Source organism: Varanus komodoensis, unplaced genomic scaffold, assembly GCF_004798865.1.
Source record: "Varanus komodoensis strain SLA01 unplaced genomic scaffold, ASM479886v1 scaffold17, whole genome shotgun sequence".
In the NCBI taxonomy this organism is placed as follows: domain Eukaryota; kingdom Metazoa; phylum Chordata; class Lepidosauria; order Squamata; family Varanidae; genus Varanus; species Varanus komodoensis.
The window spans coordinates 12,420,991-12,439,921 of NW_025335505.1; the positions used below are offsets into that span (position 1 = coordinate 12,420,991).

The 18,931-nt window shown below is 39.6% G+C and overlaps 1 protein-coding gene across 2 annotated transcripts in view; it reads left to right on the forward strand.

Annotated features, from left to right (window-relative positions):
- The window catches only part of LDLRAD4 (low density lipoprotein receptor class A domain containing 4), a 324,657-nt gene that overhangs the window by 107,487 nt on the left and 198,239 nt on the right, over positions 1 to 18,931 (forward strand). For both annotated transcript variants that reach the window (XM_044426637.1, XM_044426638.1), the window contains one exon: positions 7,109 to 7,576. In XM_044426637.1, coding sequence (XP_044282572.1) covers positions 7,537 to 7,576 — 40 coding nt within the window. In that variant the 5' untranslated portion in view covers positions 7,109 to 7,536. The remainder of the gene's footprint in view (positions 1 to 7,108; positions 7,577 to 18,931) is intronic.

Consider the following 18,931-nt stretch of genomic DNA (forward strand, 5'->3'; position numbering starts at 1 on the left):
TCTGGAAACAAGTATTAGTTTTGGATTATATGATACCGCAAACCATTTTGGAGCTCAAGCTAACCTTCTTTGTAAGGGTTACTTGATGATAGTGAAATAGGAATTATAACACTGTATTTTTCAATGATGTGTACATAGATTATTTTTAATAATGTGTTTTAATTTGGGATGAAATTACATGTTACATGTAGTATGGGAAGCATTCCTGTGCTTAGGAGAACGTGTGTCAAAAACGAATAGCTCTCTGTACTAATATATTATGAACCAAAGTGGATTTTGGAAACATTTCAGAGTGCAGTTCTTACTGTGATCTAGAAAAATTGTAGCTGATTTATTGCTTCCTTTATTCAGCTATTTAGCTTTCATATTCAGGCTATATTATTTTTCCTGTGACTAAAACTTTCCTTCAGCTCTAAATATGTTAGCTTTTTGACATTAGGATGTATTTAGTGCATTTTTGTGGTTCTGAATCACAATGGAAGGAGTGCATATTTGCCCAAGGCTTCTGGTAGAAAATGAACTTAATTTACCCAGGCTTGCTCTAGACTGCTGTTTTTAAAAACATCATTATCACCCATGGGGAAAAATGACCTGTTGGTGCATTTCCAAGTTGTTTGTTTATTTTTTGTGGGGCTCAAGCTTGTTAACAATCCTTTTTAAAAAGTTTTTGTTTCCTCCATGCTGTAATGTAATGTAGAATCAGTGATCCTAGTGGCTGAAAGAAATTCTCAGTGCAGGTGTTACTATGCTTTATGGGCTTATTTATGAACCACCATGTGTAAGATTGTGTAGTTGGAGATACAGAATGAGAGAGAGAGATTGTACACATATGTATTTTATCTTTACAGGTTATTTCTGTAATAGGTGCCTGGACACAGCAATGGTTGAATATATTTCCAGTTTCTTTCTGTAGAAGAGTCTTGCACGTATCAATCTTCTTTTGGAGATTATTTTTTTAAATAAACATTGTCTGTCTCAGTTTTGTAAACATTGGTGCCAGGAACACCCTGTAGCTGATTGTGTCTGCAGTTTTTTAGACTCTGTTTGCTTGTCTGGATGATGTTCTATTTGCACTTCTTTATTTAGCACTCAGACAGAAGATGTTGACTACTGGGACAGTGTAAATAAATCAAATTAATTCTTGCAGCATGGTTTTGATTTTCAGGAGCAAACCAACTCTCCCTTTCCCCTAAATTCTTTTGGCTCTTGAAGAACTGCTGGTCACAAAAGACATTTTTGAAGCACTGGCTAATCCAACTTTCCAGGAAGACATGGATTTCTTTGACAATTTCCATATTACATATGGATCATACTCTTCTCATTGAATGTTCTGAGAGAAGGTGTCTTATACTGAGTCAAGTTATTGGTCCATCTAGCCCATTAGTAATGGGTAGAAACTTTCCAGGGTTTCTGGCCTCATTCTTTCCAAGCCCTATCTGAATGTGCTAGGGATTGAACATGTGACCTTTTGCTCACAAAGCAGGGGTTCCTCCGCTAAGCTATGGTCACTGCTTAATATGAACCATTTTGTACCTGTGCCTCATTTGAACTGGGAACTGGGTGGATGGTTATGATCCATGGTAGTAGTGTCCCCATCATGGAGGTAACATGGCAAAAAAGGACAGATGTTGGACTGTTCTCTGCTGTACTGCAGCAGCACAACTGTGGATAGTCTAAGGTGGTTTTGGTAAGCAGATAGGCAGGAGTCATGTGGTACAAAGAAATAATACAGTTCTACTGGGCCCAACAAAGTATGTAGCTTCCTGGCTTTGCTACCAGCTTGCTGCCATATCCCAGCTCTTTGCAGTGGCTACCAGCCACTTCCTCTTATCAGTGAAAAGCAGCCATTTAGAAAGTGTTTTCTCTTCCTTTTATGTTCACTAGTCGGACCCCATCTGGAATACTGTGTCCAGTTCTGGGCACCAAGATTTAAGAAAGATGCAGAAAATTTAGAAAGGGTTCAGAGGAAGACAACAAAAATAATCCAGGGTTTGGAAACACTGCCCTATGAGGGAAGATTCAGAGAACTGGCATGTTCAGCCATGAGAAGAGAAGACCGAGGGGGGACATGATATCCCTGTATAAGTACCTCAGAGGCTTTCACAAAGAAGGTGAAGATCTCTTCTTGCTGATATCAGAGTGTAGGACATGGAATAATCAAGTCACATTTCAACAAATGAGATTCAGGCTAGATATTAGGAAAAGGTTCCTCACAGAGCAATACAACAGTGGAACCTGTTGCCTAGAGAGGTGGTGGGTTCTCCCATGCCAGAGACATTCAGAAAGAAACTGGACAGCCATCTGAGTGGGATGGTGTAATGTGGTGTCCTGCACCAGCAGGGGATTGGACCCAATGGCCTTCATGGCCCCTTTCAACTCTACTATTCTCTGATTCTATATAGACTGGCATGGTGTGACACTACCCTATTTTTAATGTGTGTTTGCTTTTTTATTGATTATTTTTGTCTGATGGGTAACTTTTCAAGGACAAGTAGTGTTTCCTATATCCTCATGGCTTCCTTTTTTATTCTACCTTCCATGTGCCTAGGCTGAACAAGTATCATCCTTTCCCAGGGCTTTGTGCTCTGTTTTTGTTTTGCTGTGGTGGCTGAAATACTTTCTTTCAAAATGTTGCTGAATTAGAGCACCCTCATTGTGCTTTCATTCTTAAGAGAAAAGCAAATTCCATAATGCAGGGGTCTATGAGTCAAACCAGCCTGTATGGGGTCCCAGTCCAGCCCTCCAGGGTTTTGCCAACAGCTTTCCCCAATGGTTGACTGCTGGGTGTTTTCCCAGGTTTTGCACTTCCTTACTACTGTTTCACAAGGTTGAAATGCCTTTCCTAAGGTTTTATTACTGTCAGTAGAAGCTTGAAGCTAAGACTTGATCGTTTTTTCCCCATTTTTGCCCCTCTCCCTTTTGTTTTTAACCTTGCCCACCATGGGAATTGAATTGGGTTCTTGGGCTGAGAGAGATTCTGCGCACCTACCATAATTGGTAGCAGAAGCACACCTTTCTTTACCCCTGTCTCAAATGATGCTAAGAGCCTGATCCAAGTTTAACTGTGAAAAAAAGAGACTGTCTGTTTCCAGAAAGGGGAAAGTACCTTCTCCCTTCTCTTCCTTCTGGGCAGGAGACATTCCTCTGTTGGAAGCAATGCTGCAGAAACCTTTGTTTCCAACTACCGCCAACTGCTCTTGCCTCAGATTGCATGGCAGCACAGAAGCACGATTGAATTTGGGCTCGTTTGGCCAGCTTTTATTGTTGATTTAAAAGGCTGTGGTGGTGCCACAGTTTAAGAACCCATGGTCTAGAGGTTTTTATGACCCTGTCAGACTTTTTACAATAAATGGCATTCCTGGGTATTTCTGGCAGAGTGTTACTTATTTCTTTGTTTGTAAAACCAATGTCTGATTCCACGTTTTCATTCCTACAATGTTCTAAAACACATTTGGCAGTAGATTTGGCAGATCAATACATTTTACACAGCAGAAATGATAGCGGCAGAATTTGTTATTTGGCAGAAATGTCTGATTTTCCTAGGTACAAAATATTACTTAATGAGTGCTTAAAAATGTGACATCCTTATAATAAAAATACTAGCTCAAGAAAAGACATGTAGACGGAATACATCCAATGGCAAACAAACTCTTATTTATCGTGCAAAGAACTGTTCAAAAAAGCCCACAGAGTGTCTCCACCGAAGGGCTGCTCTCCTAATTCCGTTATTTGGCCAGCCCTCCCTCAAAAGGCTATCATTGCCTTGCAAAGAATGGCCACCATCCAGTGGCATGGGAGGTTGTTCTGGCTGGTGGCAGCAGCCCAAACCCTGCTTATATTTTTTCCAAACAGGAGGCATGATCTCTTTCCTCTCTCCCTCCTGGCTGTTCTGTTCAGGTCTTGTTAATATAGATTCTGAATGAACCAGTAAGAAGCAGAATTAATGACAATATAAGTTAACTTCGGGGGACTGTGAAACCCAGAAATGGGGCCTGTAAAAAGCAGCTACATTGTTCTGGGCACCTCTGTTTTCTTCTGTGTAACATCTCAATTTGACATCAGCATAGTAGTTGCCTTATAAATAACATGTAGAATATAATAATGTTTTGGGAAAGGGGATTCATAGCTGTTCTATCAGCATGCTGTTGTACGTATTGCAAATCTGAATTGGCCAGTACAAGTGCTTGCAGATTACAAGAGGATATATTCCTATTTTGATACAGTAATTTATCTATTGGTCTAGAATACTGGTGGGGAACCACAGATGCAGGGGCCAAATCTGGCCCTCCTGTGGTCCCTAGATAGCTGCCCACCAAGTTCATTTCCGCCATTGTTGGATTACTGCAAGGCTGCTCTTGAAAATGGTCCAGATACTTCAGCTGGTGCAGAAGAGAGCGGCCAGGCTGCTGATGGGCACTGGACATTATTCTCACATAACACTGGTCCTCTACCAGCTCCACTGGCTTCCAGTTGAAGTCTGGGCCCAATTCAAGGTGCTGCTTTTGATCTATAAAGCCCGGAACGGCTTGGGACCAGGATACCTGAAGGGATACCTCCTTCCTTATAAGCCCTCATGCCCCTTAAGATCTGTGGGAGAGGCCCTGCTCTGGGAGTCCTCCCTGAAGGAGGTAAAAAGAACATCTACTTGGAGTAGGGTCTTCACTGTGGTGGCACCCAGATTGTGCAACAAAAAGATTTTGACCTTCAGCACCAGGTCAAACCCTTTTTTATTCAATCATTATTTTAAAAATTAGTATTTTAATGTTTTAACAGTTGCTTTTGATTTAATTTTTACTGGTTATATAGTATTTATTATGTAGGTATGGATTGTTTCATTGTATTTTGATTTTAAGGACTGTAAACCATCCTGAGATGCTATGGATAAGGGATGTCGTATTAAAGTTTTAAATAAATAAATAAATGTTGAAAGTTGAAATCTCTTTAGAAGGCTTACTGGAGGTAAATTAACATATACTTTGTCAATTTTGACTCACCACTTTTCCTTTCGGCCTGCTCATTTTTCCGTTGGCTCTGTCCTAAGGCAAACAGGCCCCTAAGAGCTTTTCAGAAATTGATTTTAGCTTTTGGTCTGTAAGTGGTTCCCCATCACTGGTCTAGAAGTTGAGGGGGTAAGTGTAGTGTCAGAGGTAGTGTAGGGGGCCATTTTGGGTGCCTCCAAACCAGTTCCCTATTGCAACCTGCTTACTTTCTCCAACAGAAAGAAGTTACTGCCTCAGATTCTTATATGACAGTATAATGGACAGCTTCTAAAAATAGAAACATAGAAACAGAGCACGTCAGAAGGGACCTCCCGGGCCATCTAGTCTGACCGGCTCCAGCCGGCTCCGCTCACAATATGCCCACCATGTGCATGTCCAGCCTATCTTTGAATACCCTCACCAATGGGGCCTCAATGACCTCTAAATATGGTTGAGGTAGAAGAGGATCCCTCTATCACCATTTTCTGGGTTATCTTTCATTCCTAATCGGTGTACCAGATTGCATACAGTTTGTGCCATGTAACTCAAAGGAACGTCTTAATTGATTGTGGGAAATAGAAGTGTCAGGTTCTAGTCCCTCTTAGCCATGAAATCCTGGGTGACCAGTCACGATCTCTCAGCCTAACTTACCTAGCAGTATTATTGTGAGGTAACAGTGATATTTGTGGAGCATGGCCTCTGTGGCATTATCAGGCCAGCTGTGGATGGGCTCTCCCATGTGGCCTTTTCCCATCTGGAATGCTCCAAATCTAGCACTGTTTCAATGTATTCTGGGGAAAAAAGCAGCTCTTACGGGCTGCTCCCGTTTTGTGTCTCAACTATGATTATTGACTTTCAGAATTTTCCAATATGCTTCCACATCCTGGGTAGTTAGTGGAAAAGCTTACGGCCAAGCCTTATTTATTAATGAATTAGATTTATAGTTTGCCTTTTTTCTTTTAAGAACTCAAGGTATCTTGCATCATTCTTCTCTTGTTTTCAGTCTTATCCTCACAACAACAACCTTGTGAGGTAGGTTGGGAATCTGCGACGGGTCCAAAGTCACACAATTGTCTCCATTGCTGAGCAGAGGCTAGGACCTAGGTCACCTGAGTCCTAGTTCCACACTCTTAACTACAATACCATACTGGCTCTCTTGTTGTCGCTGATATATATTTTATCTCTCATTTTTAAATGCTTGTTTTAGGTTTTTATTATATATCACTTATATGGTTTTAATACTACCCAGGCTGAAAACATTTTAAAATACTTCAAATTAAATATTAAAAATGGATATCAATGGGAGGCATATCATATCTGAAGCATTCTGAAAAAGATATGGTTGCCTTTGGCTGGTAGCCAATGAAAGATTAACCACAACCAGAATTAAGTTTTCCTTCCTCCAGTTCAGCTGACCCTCACCCTTTTGTCACCCACAGATGAGATGGCAAATAGAGGGGAATAAACATCAATGCAACTCTTATTTTTTAGGCTTATCATCTTGTTTATTTTTTATCTATACATTGCTGCAACTGCTTACTGTTAGTGAATCTTAACAGTGTAGCTATGATGTTAGAGATAATTATTTTTCCGTGACACAAAGATCAGATATGGGTATAATTTACTGAAAGTTCTCAGGCCTCCTCCAAGGTTTTACCAGACAAAGTAAACATTTCATTTAAGCTTTCATATTTATAGTTATGTTTTATAATAGAACATAAAATGGTAATTATGAGATCTGATAAAATAATATATCTTAGACTGAAGGGCCTTGAGAGGCTGTTTTTTAAAAAAAGTTTTCCCTTTTAACTGCAATTTTATTGTTGTACTGCTACCCCATCTCTACTAAATATGTCTTTTGAAGTGTAAATCAAATAATATTCAGAAATGCAACAGACATCTTCAGCATTGTCTCTGTTTGCATTTCAAAAGGTTCTGTGGTCACAATTTGTATCTTAGCAAAAATATGATACTTTACTTCTACGTATCTCCTTTAATGTGCACAATCCATCCTTACTAAATGGGGCTGTGTGTGCGCCAATGCACTTCTATGGTCTTGCTCCCTGAATGTTGTGAATGTTGCTATCAGTCATCAAGAAACATCTTTTCCTTTTTTTTTAATTTTTCAGCTTACCTGAGGGAAAGGTGAAGCCATAAGAAAACACAGAAGACAAGTGAAGACCTGATTCGGATGAATCTGAAAGAGACAAACACCAGTGATGTTCTCTGAACTTAGTGTTAGAACTACATTTTGAAAACTGCAACTTTTAAAAATGTGTGGAATGACTGCTTTCCTTTACTCAGACACCATGGCCAAAATTCTCTGGCGGGATGGTTGAGGCACCTGACCTTTGCATTTGAATTTGACACACATCCTTTTTACCAAGGGCTCAAAGAATCTGGGAACAGGTGGGAATTGGATATGTCAAATGGTGGACTGCGGGGAAGAAATGGACACTGATAGGCAAAGATGGAAGTAACTTGACTGCTTCAAACCTAAAGTTGCCTCTAAAAGGACAGCTTAAGACTGGAATCACAAACTTTCGGGGAGAGCAGTATGCAGGAAGCTGGTTTCCAGGCTACAAATGCTTTCACAGGTGAGGGCTTCGCTGTGATTTTTAGACAAACTGTGTTTTCTTTGGAAGTTGTGGTCTTTGTGTTTATATACAACAGACACTCACATTTTTAAAAAAAATCCTGATCTTTGATATATGGGATTGGAAACTATCTGCTGGAGCCTTTAAAAACAACAGGCGCAGCCAAGAGAGGGCAAGGCACTTGCAAAATTCCCTTGCAAGTTGCACACATGTTTTTGTTCTCTGCCACTCTCCTTGGGATTCTTAAAGGTCTACACTGTCTCATTCAGATGAGAGTTCTGCCACCTATTTACCTGTACCGGCTAGTGTGGGAGTCTGATGTACTTCTTATGAGACTTTTCATACTTGATTGTAATACTGAGCTGCATGTATGCATCAGACTGATCCTTGCCTATATTTTAAAACCCTTTCCCTCTTTAATTTATATGTCCACGGACCAACTAGAAAAAGTAGAATAAGAAGTTCTTTCTTGTGGGCTAGGAGTGGAGAATAGAATGGGGAGCTATCCCTGTGCTTAGTCTTTCAGACATTTTTCATATAGATCTGTGCATGAGACATGGCAGAATCCAGAAATGTCCAACTGTGTCTCTAAACTATCACTTTGAGAGTTTGCCTTCCTGGCCCCAAACTCAGGATGGTTTCTGCAGTTTGCTGGGAGTATTGGGTTTGAACATACAAACAATCTGTATGTGTATCCTATAGTAATCAATATGTTATTGAACAATGTATTGAAAATATGTATCTTATCGACAAGTCACCAGAACTGTGTAAAACTTTCCCGACTTCGTTGGTCAGAAATGCCTGGGAAACTATGGTCAACTGCATGTGGTGATTCTCTAAATGTCAGCTGATGCCACTTGGAAAAGCATGGCTGGTTATTGGGTCAGACCATTTTTTTTCGTATGTGGGTGAACTTGACACATAGGTTTAAATGCTTCAGATGGTCTATTTTTTGAATTAATGGTCTGCTATTTTGTTTGTTTAGTTCAGGGCTTTTAAGAACCCTTTAATAAGGAAAACAAATAGCATGCAAGGTTACATTGTTTTTCTTCTCTGTATGATCTGGTGAAATTCTAGTAGACACCACCATATGCTAGAAACTTGGCTGCAACCAACAAAGAACAAATAGAAACTATTTGTAAAATTCAGCAAGATTTTGTTCTTTAAAAAACAAAATCCTGACAATGCAGATTGACATGTTTATATGGAAAGAACCACAGCAACACATCTGATGTATCTGAAGTGCTTTGGTAAAATCTTGCCAATATTTTAAAGCCCGTCCATGAAGTTTGTCTACAGACTCTATGAAAATCTCCACTCCTCTGCCTTGGCCATGCTTTGCCACTCTGCTACAGATTCTTTTGGATTCTTTTTGGATTGCGTTGTATATCTAGGATTGCCAGTTTTTTGACCGTTCCTTGGATCAGTCTGCAGACATAAGCAGTGGATGATTTTGATCTCAATGCTATGAAACAATATGTTTATCTCCTTGACCAGATCTGTTTTTGAAATTAGCAAGCAACTGAGTGGGATGATGTAACTTGGTGTCCTGTAACAGCAGCGGGTCGGATTCGATGCTCTTCATGGCCCCTTCCAACTCTACTATTCTATCATTCTTTGTCCATTATAAATTGTCTAATACACATTATGCTGCCCTATGCACTACACACAGAAGGAACCAATTATGATGATGAATACAAATTTTATATGACAATAAAAGCAAAGTAAGCAGGGCAGAGCATAGTAAGGAGGGAGACCTTCTATCCCTGTTGTAGGCACTTTCAATTCTTTATCATTGTGTTAACTCAAGAGTAACTCAGGTAGTAGTGCTAATCCTGAGTCTGCCTGGATTTGGAACCCTGAACTTGAGACTTTGGGCAGTGCTTATATCTTTACCATGGAATATCCTGCTTTCAGGATGGAAATGTAGGTAGCACGCCAATAAAATGTGAGCAAATAGTATGGTCATTTAGGATTTTCTGCGCTTGGTGCCTCTGACAAGCCTGCAGGCTTTCTCTTCCTGATGGGAGTTGCAGAAATGACAATTCAACTGTCAGTTCCTGTGCCAATCACTGAACAAAATAATGTGAACTGTCCCTTTCATCTGCCACCATGCTGTCATTTTTGGCCGCTAACTGATGCTGACCAGTTATTACGACTGTTGCATGGTTAGGGTTAGGTTATATCTAGGTTATTATATCCCAAATCAGTTTCTAATGCATTGTGTTTAACTTGTTCTCAGGAGGGATCAACAGCTTTAAAAGATGCGTGCTTTTCTTTCCCTTGGTGCAATTAATCTAAAGAGAATAGTCTCTGGAATATGGAGCTTTGGGCAGTCCCAGGTTTCTGACTTCTACTGAAAATGTTTGTTGACATGCAACACCCACATGGATTGCATTTGGATTTGTTTCATTTTGTAAAATGTATGTCCTCCTTTCTTAAGCTCTTTGTTAAACTTTATGAAAATTCAGGAGGTTTAACATTGCAATCCTTTACATCTGTACTTGGAAATAGGTCTCATGGAATTTGCTGGGGCTTATTCCCTGATAAACGTTTTAAAGGATTGCAGCCTTAGTGATCAAACAGTTCTGTTGATCATTGTAGCTACTTATATTTGAGATGCAGAGGGGAAGATAATTGATCCCCAAACCAAGCTTTGTTTATCCTTTAGCATAGCCCCTCGTTGTCTTTGTATCTGAAGAAATAATTAACACTGGTGATTCTTCACTTTAAAATCAAACTTGTTCTCAATGGTCATCAATGGAAGCGATTTAAAATCTCTTAGAATAGCTATTCTGGAATGTCGACAATCATAATATAGTGTGTCCACAAATCTTCCAGGGTGCCTCAAATGCCGATGCAGGGTGAAGGGAGTGACCCTGGCCTCTCCCCTACCCACTCTGTAAAAGGCATCATTTGCTTCTCTGCTTTAAGCAGAAAAATGTCTGGGCATGCACAGAGACCTGTAGAATGGGAAAGGATAACTGAGAAAGTACGGAAAATAGCACGAAACAGGGAAACAGTTGGGAGTACAGAAATATTTCTGGGCTGGAAACATGTTCAGGATTACCTAAAAATTATGTGATAAAATTACTCAGAAGAAAGTTGTACTGAATTCAAAGGGATTTACACCCCCGTAAGTTTATATCAGAGCAGAGTTGTATCCATTAGTAAATTTACTTAGAGCTAAACAGGTAGTTCCATTATCTGGATCTAAGGAGAAACATGAGTATTGGTAATTTTAGTTATTAAAACAAAATAACCTTAAACAAAAATAGCTATGCTGGTCCATGAGAAATAAAATTCTGATATATAAATTTGGGCAATGGTGCTATTAGGCATTTTGGTTGGTCCTAAAGAAGCTCTATAACTGTGCATTTGCTGGTTGAAGAATTGTGTGATAATGAAGTTGCTAGAAACTTACTATTGCAACATCTAGTGTATATTTTAGGGTTTCAGGAAGTTTGAAGTAAGGACAGTAGGAAACAATCTATTCTAGAATCCCAGAAGCTACCAAAATAAAGTATTTGAAATAAAAAGAGGAACAAGTATTGATGTCAACTCTCTCTGCTTCCTCACCTGGTCTTGGGACTAGGAGATGCAAAATTATATTCTCAGTTCTGAAGTCTTTGTTAGCGTTGTGCTGTTGGTGATGGGGAATAGGGAAAGAGCAAGTGGTGAATTACTTAAAAATAAATTCCACATTGTTTAATAGGGGTCACTCCCTACTAAGTTTGCAACTTAAAATCATGGGTTATTATGGTGCTTTAAATATTTTCCTGATTCCTATCTTCCCTTGCAAGTGTGCAATGCCCAGTTTGCAGATGTTTAAAGTGTCACAGTGCTCTTTGCTAGTTCAATGTTCCTCATCCTCCCCATCTGGATTTGTCCCTGAAAATCCAAGGAAAGTGTGAGTGCATAAAGGGCAAGTTTTAAGCAAAGCAAAGTTTAGGACATTGCACAGTTTTGTCCTGAAAGCAAGTAAGATGCAAATTGATTTGCTTTCTGTAAGATGTAAATTATAACAATTATTTCTAATTATGTACATATATTTGTATATGTTAATTAGAATGTGCAGAATTGTGCATTTTTTTGTTCTATGGACCTGAGCTCCAGGCATTTTAGGTGCCTAGCTGAACAAGTGATTGAACACTAAGCCTGGTTATTTTGTTTTATTTATTTTATTTATTTTTTGATTTTTATCCTGCCTTTTTCCTACAAAGGGCTCAAGGCAGCTTACATCATTCTCCTCCTCCATCTCATCCTCACAACAACAACCCTGTGAGGTTGGTTGTGAGGTTGAGAGTCTGTGAGTCTATGGCCCAAAGTCACCCAGTTGGCTCCATGGCCGAGCAGGGACTAGAACCCAGATGGCCTGAGTCCCAGTCCCATGCTCTTAACCACTACACCACACTGGCTTTCTATGAAGAGTTGCATCTGGACAATCCTAGTGCCCCTTCCAGGCCCAAGGAAAAAGCTGGAGTGAGTAAGGACATATGATCACTGGATTGCAGTGTGGTGACTGGCGAAACCAATTATGCTCACCATAGAACAGTAAGAGTGGTCTTAAATATTTCATATCCTTTCCCTGTGAACAAAAACCCTACCTTTTTTAAACAAAACAAACAAAATCAATAGCCATAATGAGAAAGGAATACAGAGACTGACAGATGGGAAGCAAGCAGAGACTCTTAGTCCCATGCCAGAACTCTGAACAACAATCAAAGCTCTCCCAAACTTGGGGAGCCATTGATTAACCCTGCTTTCATGAAGAAGAAGAGACAAAAACTGTCTGGAGTCCTTCATATGGCAGTCTAGCAATTAATATGATGATGATGATGATGATGATGATAGGAGGAGGAGGAGGAGACGACAACGACTAGAATGGCTTCCTTCCCTAACTTTAACCCTGTTCTTCTTACTATGTTGCCGGTCCAATTGGCAGTTTGCATAGGAAACAAAATTACTCCTGAAGAAACTTTACTTGGTTTCCAAAAGAACAAGGACTTCTGAAAGTAGCTGTAACCCTAAACAAATAAAAATAAAACTAAGTTGTTTTCTAGATATATAATGCAGAAAGCTTCTTTGCTCTGAATAAGCTATGTTGGCTGATCCAAAGGGTAATGTTTCTTACTTGTCTGTATCTTGTGGAAGGGTGCAGAGTCTATGCATCCAAAGGGTTTGTGTTCTAAAATTCACATTTTGAAAGAGGAGGAGCAAGTAGGCAAATCTATTGCAGGCTTGTTCATAAAGGGTGTCAAGGAAGGTGCCCAGGACTTATACTAATGCATCCTATGGTTCTCCCTGCCCCTTGAGACAATATTTAGACCTGAATATAGGAAGTAAGAATGTAGAAGAATGCCTGTGAACATGTTCAAAGGGATTTTCTGTGATAAGGATATTTGGAACGAGGAGACACGAGACAAAAAGGCAGGCTTATGCTCTCAGGCTTTACCTGAGAGTAAGTTCTTAAACTCAGTGGAAATTACTTTGAATACACATGCATGGGATTGGGCTGCAAGTAACAGTAAAAAGTTAATCTCACCTGATGGGGAGGCAGATGTATCTGAAGCTACTCTAATATTATTTCAACAGGTATTGGTTTGCTTGAATATAACAAAGATGGCAAAAATAATTGGCAGAGTATGGATTTATGTGAACAGATGGTATACAGGAAAGAACAGAGAAACTCCAGGGAAGTGTGAGCTGTCCACTGAGCCTTTCATTCTGTTCCTGTTCTATTTCCTAATGCTGTGTTGTCTAATTTTGGATTATTATGATTTTGATATTTTTTAGGAGGATGGCCAGTTTTCTGACTGCTTTGACATTTGTGCTCTCACTCAAGTTACTCCCATTTGATTTAAGGTGCAAACCATAAAGGAAGCTTTGTAGAGTAATTCAACATTTTTTGAAAAAGATGATCACAGTCACCAGGAATTTATCTTTGCAATAAACATCTGTGCACAATCAGTGCTTCTGAGAGCAACATTAGTGAAATAGCTTAGTACACTATCCGTTGGATATAGATCGCTTGTATATAGGTTGTGGTAGTGGGGGATAGAATTCTGTAAACAGGGCTAGGTAGTGGCTCAGAGCAGCATGAAATATTTGTTTGGGATATGAATGATTCAGAAATTGTATGTTTATCCTGGAAGCTTAGACTATACAAACCAGTAATTTATACTGGCGGAAGATGAATATGCAGCCCGCCTGTATATTCAATCAGTTCCTGGTTTAAATGGAAAAATTGGAAATTGCAGATGACGCACCATTTCCCACCCTCTCTTCCTGAGTCTTATTATACTTGACTTGTTTATCTTGAAAGAAATGCTCTGTGCGATATGATACAAATATTGTCTCAGTTGTTCCAAGCAAGACATTGGACAGATGAGGGATCCGCCAATAAAACTAGAAAAATGTTGGTTGAGTGAAACTTTACTGTGCTTTATTTTAAGGAATCAATTCTACCTGTGAAGGAATGTGTATTTTGTGTGCTGGAGAAATGCAGTTCACTTGCCAGAATAATATTGTGGTGAAAGAAACTGTTTTACATGTTTCATATGGTATTGGAAAGAAGGCAAAGCAGACTGTTACAAATAAGCAAATAAAAGTTTTTAAAGCTAGAGTTGTAATCTGGGAGAGAATTTTCCTTTCTTTTTAAAGTCACTAAGCTGCTCTGAGAGAAACTGGTTTACAATACTACTGGGACAAAAGGGAACCATTTTATGTATTGCAGTAGAATGTTGCAGCCTTTGTTCTGAAGTCTGTCTAAAAAATAAAAAAAAATATTGGAGCAACAGCGAACAGGAAGGCAGCTGTATTGGATGGGGTAGTTTCCCAAGCGTTATATATTAGCTTTATATATACAGCTAAGTTTTCAAGGAATCCTATGCAGCGGTTGGAATTAATCATACCATGTGGCATCAGAGAGAAGCCTGCTGGCACAGGCTAGGTACAGCCTTTGATTTGGAACATCCCTATAACCTCCTGTCAGAGGGTCTGTCCATTCCATTCCTCTGAAGGAGGGAAAGCTATATAACTCTTTCTCAGTGGCCTACGAGTTTCCCCAGCTTCCCACTTATACTTCGTATGTATTGCAAAAGGTGTTGGCTGGTTAGTGACTGAAGATGGTATCGCATGCTTGAAACTCATGGATGTATTAAAATTAAATCATTTAAGAATGAAATAACCTAGCATTCACAGACTTAGGGTCCTTAAAGTATCCATGCTGATTTTAATGAAGTGTTGACAGAAGTGTTGACAGAAAGGCATTCATGCTCCTGTATTATTATAAACTAGATAAGTTAGGGTTGCTGTATATGGGAGCAGGCATTAGACCCCCCACCCCACATTCTGTACAAGAGGAACTTTTATGTTTATCAATCTAATTTTGACTTATATTGACTTCCCCTTGCCATGGGAAGGCCACTTTCTGTAGCATTGACAACAAAAGGTCTAACTGCAAGTTCGGTTGTAGGATCTGGCAAGAAGCAAATGCAAGATTATTAAGAACATAAGAAATGCCATAGTGGATCAGACCAAAGGCCCATCTAATCCAGCACTTCATACACACGGTGGCAAACCAGCTCCCCACAGGGTCCCTCCAGTAAATGGGTGCAAGACTTCTTCCTGCCAAAACTCTTCAGCAACTGGTGCATGGAGACATGCCACCTCTGGTGAAGGACATAGGCTGGTAGTGATACCTAGGCAGCAAGGCTAGTACCCACTGATAGCCTCCTCCCTCATGAATTTGTCAAATCCCTTTTCAAAGTAATTCAGATTGGTGGCCTTCATCACTTCTCACTGCAACAAATTCACACCATATATGTGAATGGTGTATAAAAGATACTTTTTTTTATCTGTCCTAGACCTTTCACCAATTGGATTCATGGGATGACACCAGGTTTGAGTGTTATGAGAGGAAGGGAAATGTCCTCCTTTCTACTTTTTCCACACTGCATTGTTTTAAACACCTCTGTCGTGTCTGTCCTTATTCACCCTTTTTCTAAGTCCCAGTTGTCATGGCTGCACCTCACAGAGGAGCTTCTCCTGCTGCCTGATCATTTTTGTTGCCCTTCTCTGTACTGTGTGCTATTGATAGGTGCATCACTGCGCATGCCAGACAGGTACCCCATCCAGCTCAATAATATACTGTACACCTGTGTTACAAAATAAATATGCCAGTATGAACCTGAATATATGGTTTGGTAATCCACCCTTCTGTGTAGGGTTTGCCAACTTCACTACGCCATCTGGCATTTTCAGCAGCACAGGAGTAAGGCGGGTAGAAGATGTAGCATATTGGGCATATTTGATGGAAACTCAACTTAAAGATTTCTATGGTCCACAACTAAAGTTCTGGAAGGGAACAGTCTGCTGAAATGTACAGTCGATGCTCAAAACCCTCTCTAAGAGAGGTTTAAAGGTCATCAACTCGGAGAAGGGCCTTCTCTGCTGTGGCGCCCAGACTCTGGAATGTACTCCCCAGAGAGGTACGCCTGGCACCAAGTTTATACTCTTTTCAGCACCAGGCCAAAACCTTTTTATTCAAACAGTGTTTTAAACTTTAATAGTTTCTAAGTGTATTCACTCTGCTTGTTTTGTGATTTATTGTTTTGTTCTGTTTTTTTATTTATTGAAATTGTTGTTTTAATTGTCTTTTTAAATATTGTAAGCCACCCTGAGATCTTGTATAATTGGATGGCATACAAAAGCTTTTAGTAAACAAATAAAAAATAATCAATCACCTGAACTTGGAGGCTTATGAGTATTCAGTGGAGAGCAGGAAATGTAGCAGAGGTGACCTTCTGTTTCCTGCATCTCCTGCTGTTCATTTCAGCTGGATAGCCAATTTTGTCCATCCAGTTGAAGTACTTTGGAGAAAGAGGCAAGGAGACTGAAGTACCAGTAGGATGTCTTGTAACCTGGTGACTCCAGCCTCCTCTTCACCCCACCCTCCAGAATGTCCCCTTTACCTGTTCTCTTGGGTTGATTTTTTCACCCCAGATAGGCAGCTGGTTTGGAGCTGATCATGTCAGCTACAAGGGCAGGAGGAAGTTGATTGGAACATTTATCCCTAGCTCTCAGGTCGGAGCACTATCTCCAACAATGGATCTGGGAATCTAAACTATTCTATGTCTTAGAGGCCATAGGATCATTCTTGAACTTGTCCAAAATTATGAATGATAACACTTAGGAGAAATTGCTCTTTTTCTTCCTAAGCCTCAAGAAGGCAGCTTAGTTGACATTTTCCAATATGTGAATTTTTCAAATGTAATTGGTTAATTGATAGCCACCTAGAAGCCCAACAGTTAAATTGATTAGAATTGATTAGAATTCTTCATTGGTTGACGGATACAGAAATTAGAGACATACAGTTGGGGTTGAGGTGGAAAACCTTGAATGCAAAATGTGTTGGAAGATTCAACAAGCCTTTGTAACATTTATAAACCTGAAAGGCTTCAAAGATGATTATAAATGTCACTGTAGGGCAGCCTTTTATTTACACCTCTTTGGCACATCGATATGTCATACTGAATCAGTGTATGTCACAAAGTGCTGTTGATGTGTTTTGTGTGTGTGGTTTGTTACAAATCACATTAATATTGAAACTGCTACAACTTTATTTAACAACTCACTCTAACACTGGTGGCTATGTCTGAACTGATTCTACAGAAGCTGAAAATAGGTTATGGGGCTGTATTTTAGACAGCTAAAAAAGAAGCAGAATGGGAAAAAATGATAAAAGTGAGGTTAAAAGAAAAGGAGAGTGCTTGAGAAAGAATGAAAAATATTGCTCTTATATGATTAACTTAGTGGCTGGGAAAATAGGGGCCACTATAGTCTCATGACTTGCTTTTTCTACTATATTTTCAGTTCACACATTACTTTTGTCCAGATGACTGTAAGGTTGCCTAAGGCTGGGTATGGTTGTACAGTTGCATGGCAGACATTTGGAGTAAGCAGTGGCAGAAAAATCATGAACCTAATCAAAGTTTAATCTGATTTAATACATGCATTTTCCTCTCTTGATATTTTGTAACACTAAGCAAAGATTTGCATATGCACAGAAGCATTTTTCTATCTTCTTCCATCATCTCAAACACAACATCATTAAATGGTTGGATGCAGGAAGTTATAAGTTGCTCCTGTCTTAAGAAACTGCACCCTGTCCTCTACATTCTGTACAAGAGGAACTTAGTAATGCAGAAATTAGTATGAGAGAAAAGCCAACCTGAATCAGAAGATCGGGAAGGCTAGTTCACATGCATTGTAAGAGGCCTGTTTTTGACACCGCTGTTGGATTTGGTTTTATTAGACCCATATATTGGGGTTGGGAAGGAAGTAGCTCTATGTTTTGGACTTCACCTTTCAGCATTCCTAAGCACTGGTCATCCTGGCAGGAGCTTCTGAAGTCCAGAGTACCTGGACTATCTTCTTCCCATCCCTGCTACATGTTACAACTGAGCAATGCTACAAAAGAAAAAGATGTTCCTCGAGCCATTATTCATATTAATTTACAGTGAATAAGTGACAATTAAGTCTAACCTGAGTACAGTGCACATTGAGATTAGACAATTTAGGGTAATTGTTAAAGGAAAGGAGGAGAGCGTGGGCAAATGAGCTTGCTGAAAGATGAACGAGAATCACTGACAAAAGGTAACAGTGACATTGCCGTCCCATTTGCTACCTGGTAAGAAGCTGCATTGTTATTTTGCTGCACTCTTAAGTGTTGGCTTCCAGATGATTCTTCACGGCCACTTATAGATCAGTGATACTGAAATTGGGAGATTTCCCTTCTGGCTGCTTCACATCTGCTCCTGATCAACAACTGGAGGTGCTGGAAGTTGTAAAATTCACATGATTAGAGTGCAGAAATTGGCATTAACAGGTGCATGGAAGTGTGGCATACCCTGAAATTGTTTTGGCTCAAAACACGTCTGTGAGCACCCAGTCTTCATAGCATGTCCCAAGAAACTGACACCTACAATAAAACTAATTTTGTGTGCTAAAGTGGACTGGGTGGTGTCATTAGTTTCTGACAATTATCATTAAAATACTGACAGCACACTAAATCTGTGTGGGTACCTACAGGACACACTTTTCCTAAATGGGCTGCTTTTCATTGTTCAGAGTATGTTAAGCAGGTATTTGCTTGTTCTTTCTTTCTATTTTGTTTAAAGGCCTCCTGTTAGCATCATGCTCTCTGGGCAGCTATTATAATAAAATATTTAGAAGTTTCCCTTAATTTATTTTGTTAATGTTGGAAAGTAAATGTGGAGAGTAAATGTGTGTCTGATGTTCTTATGCACTGGGTATCAGCTCTTTACACAACATCTTTGTACAGTTAGTTAC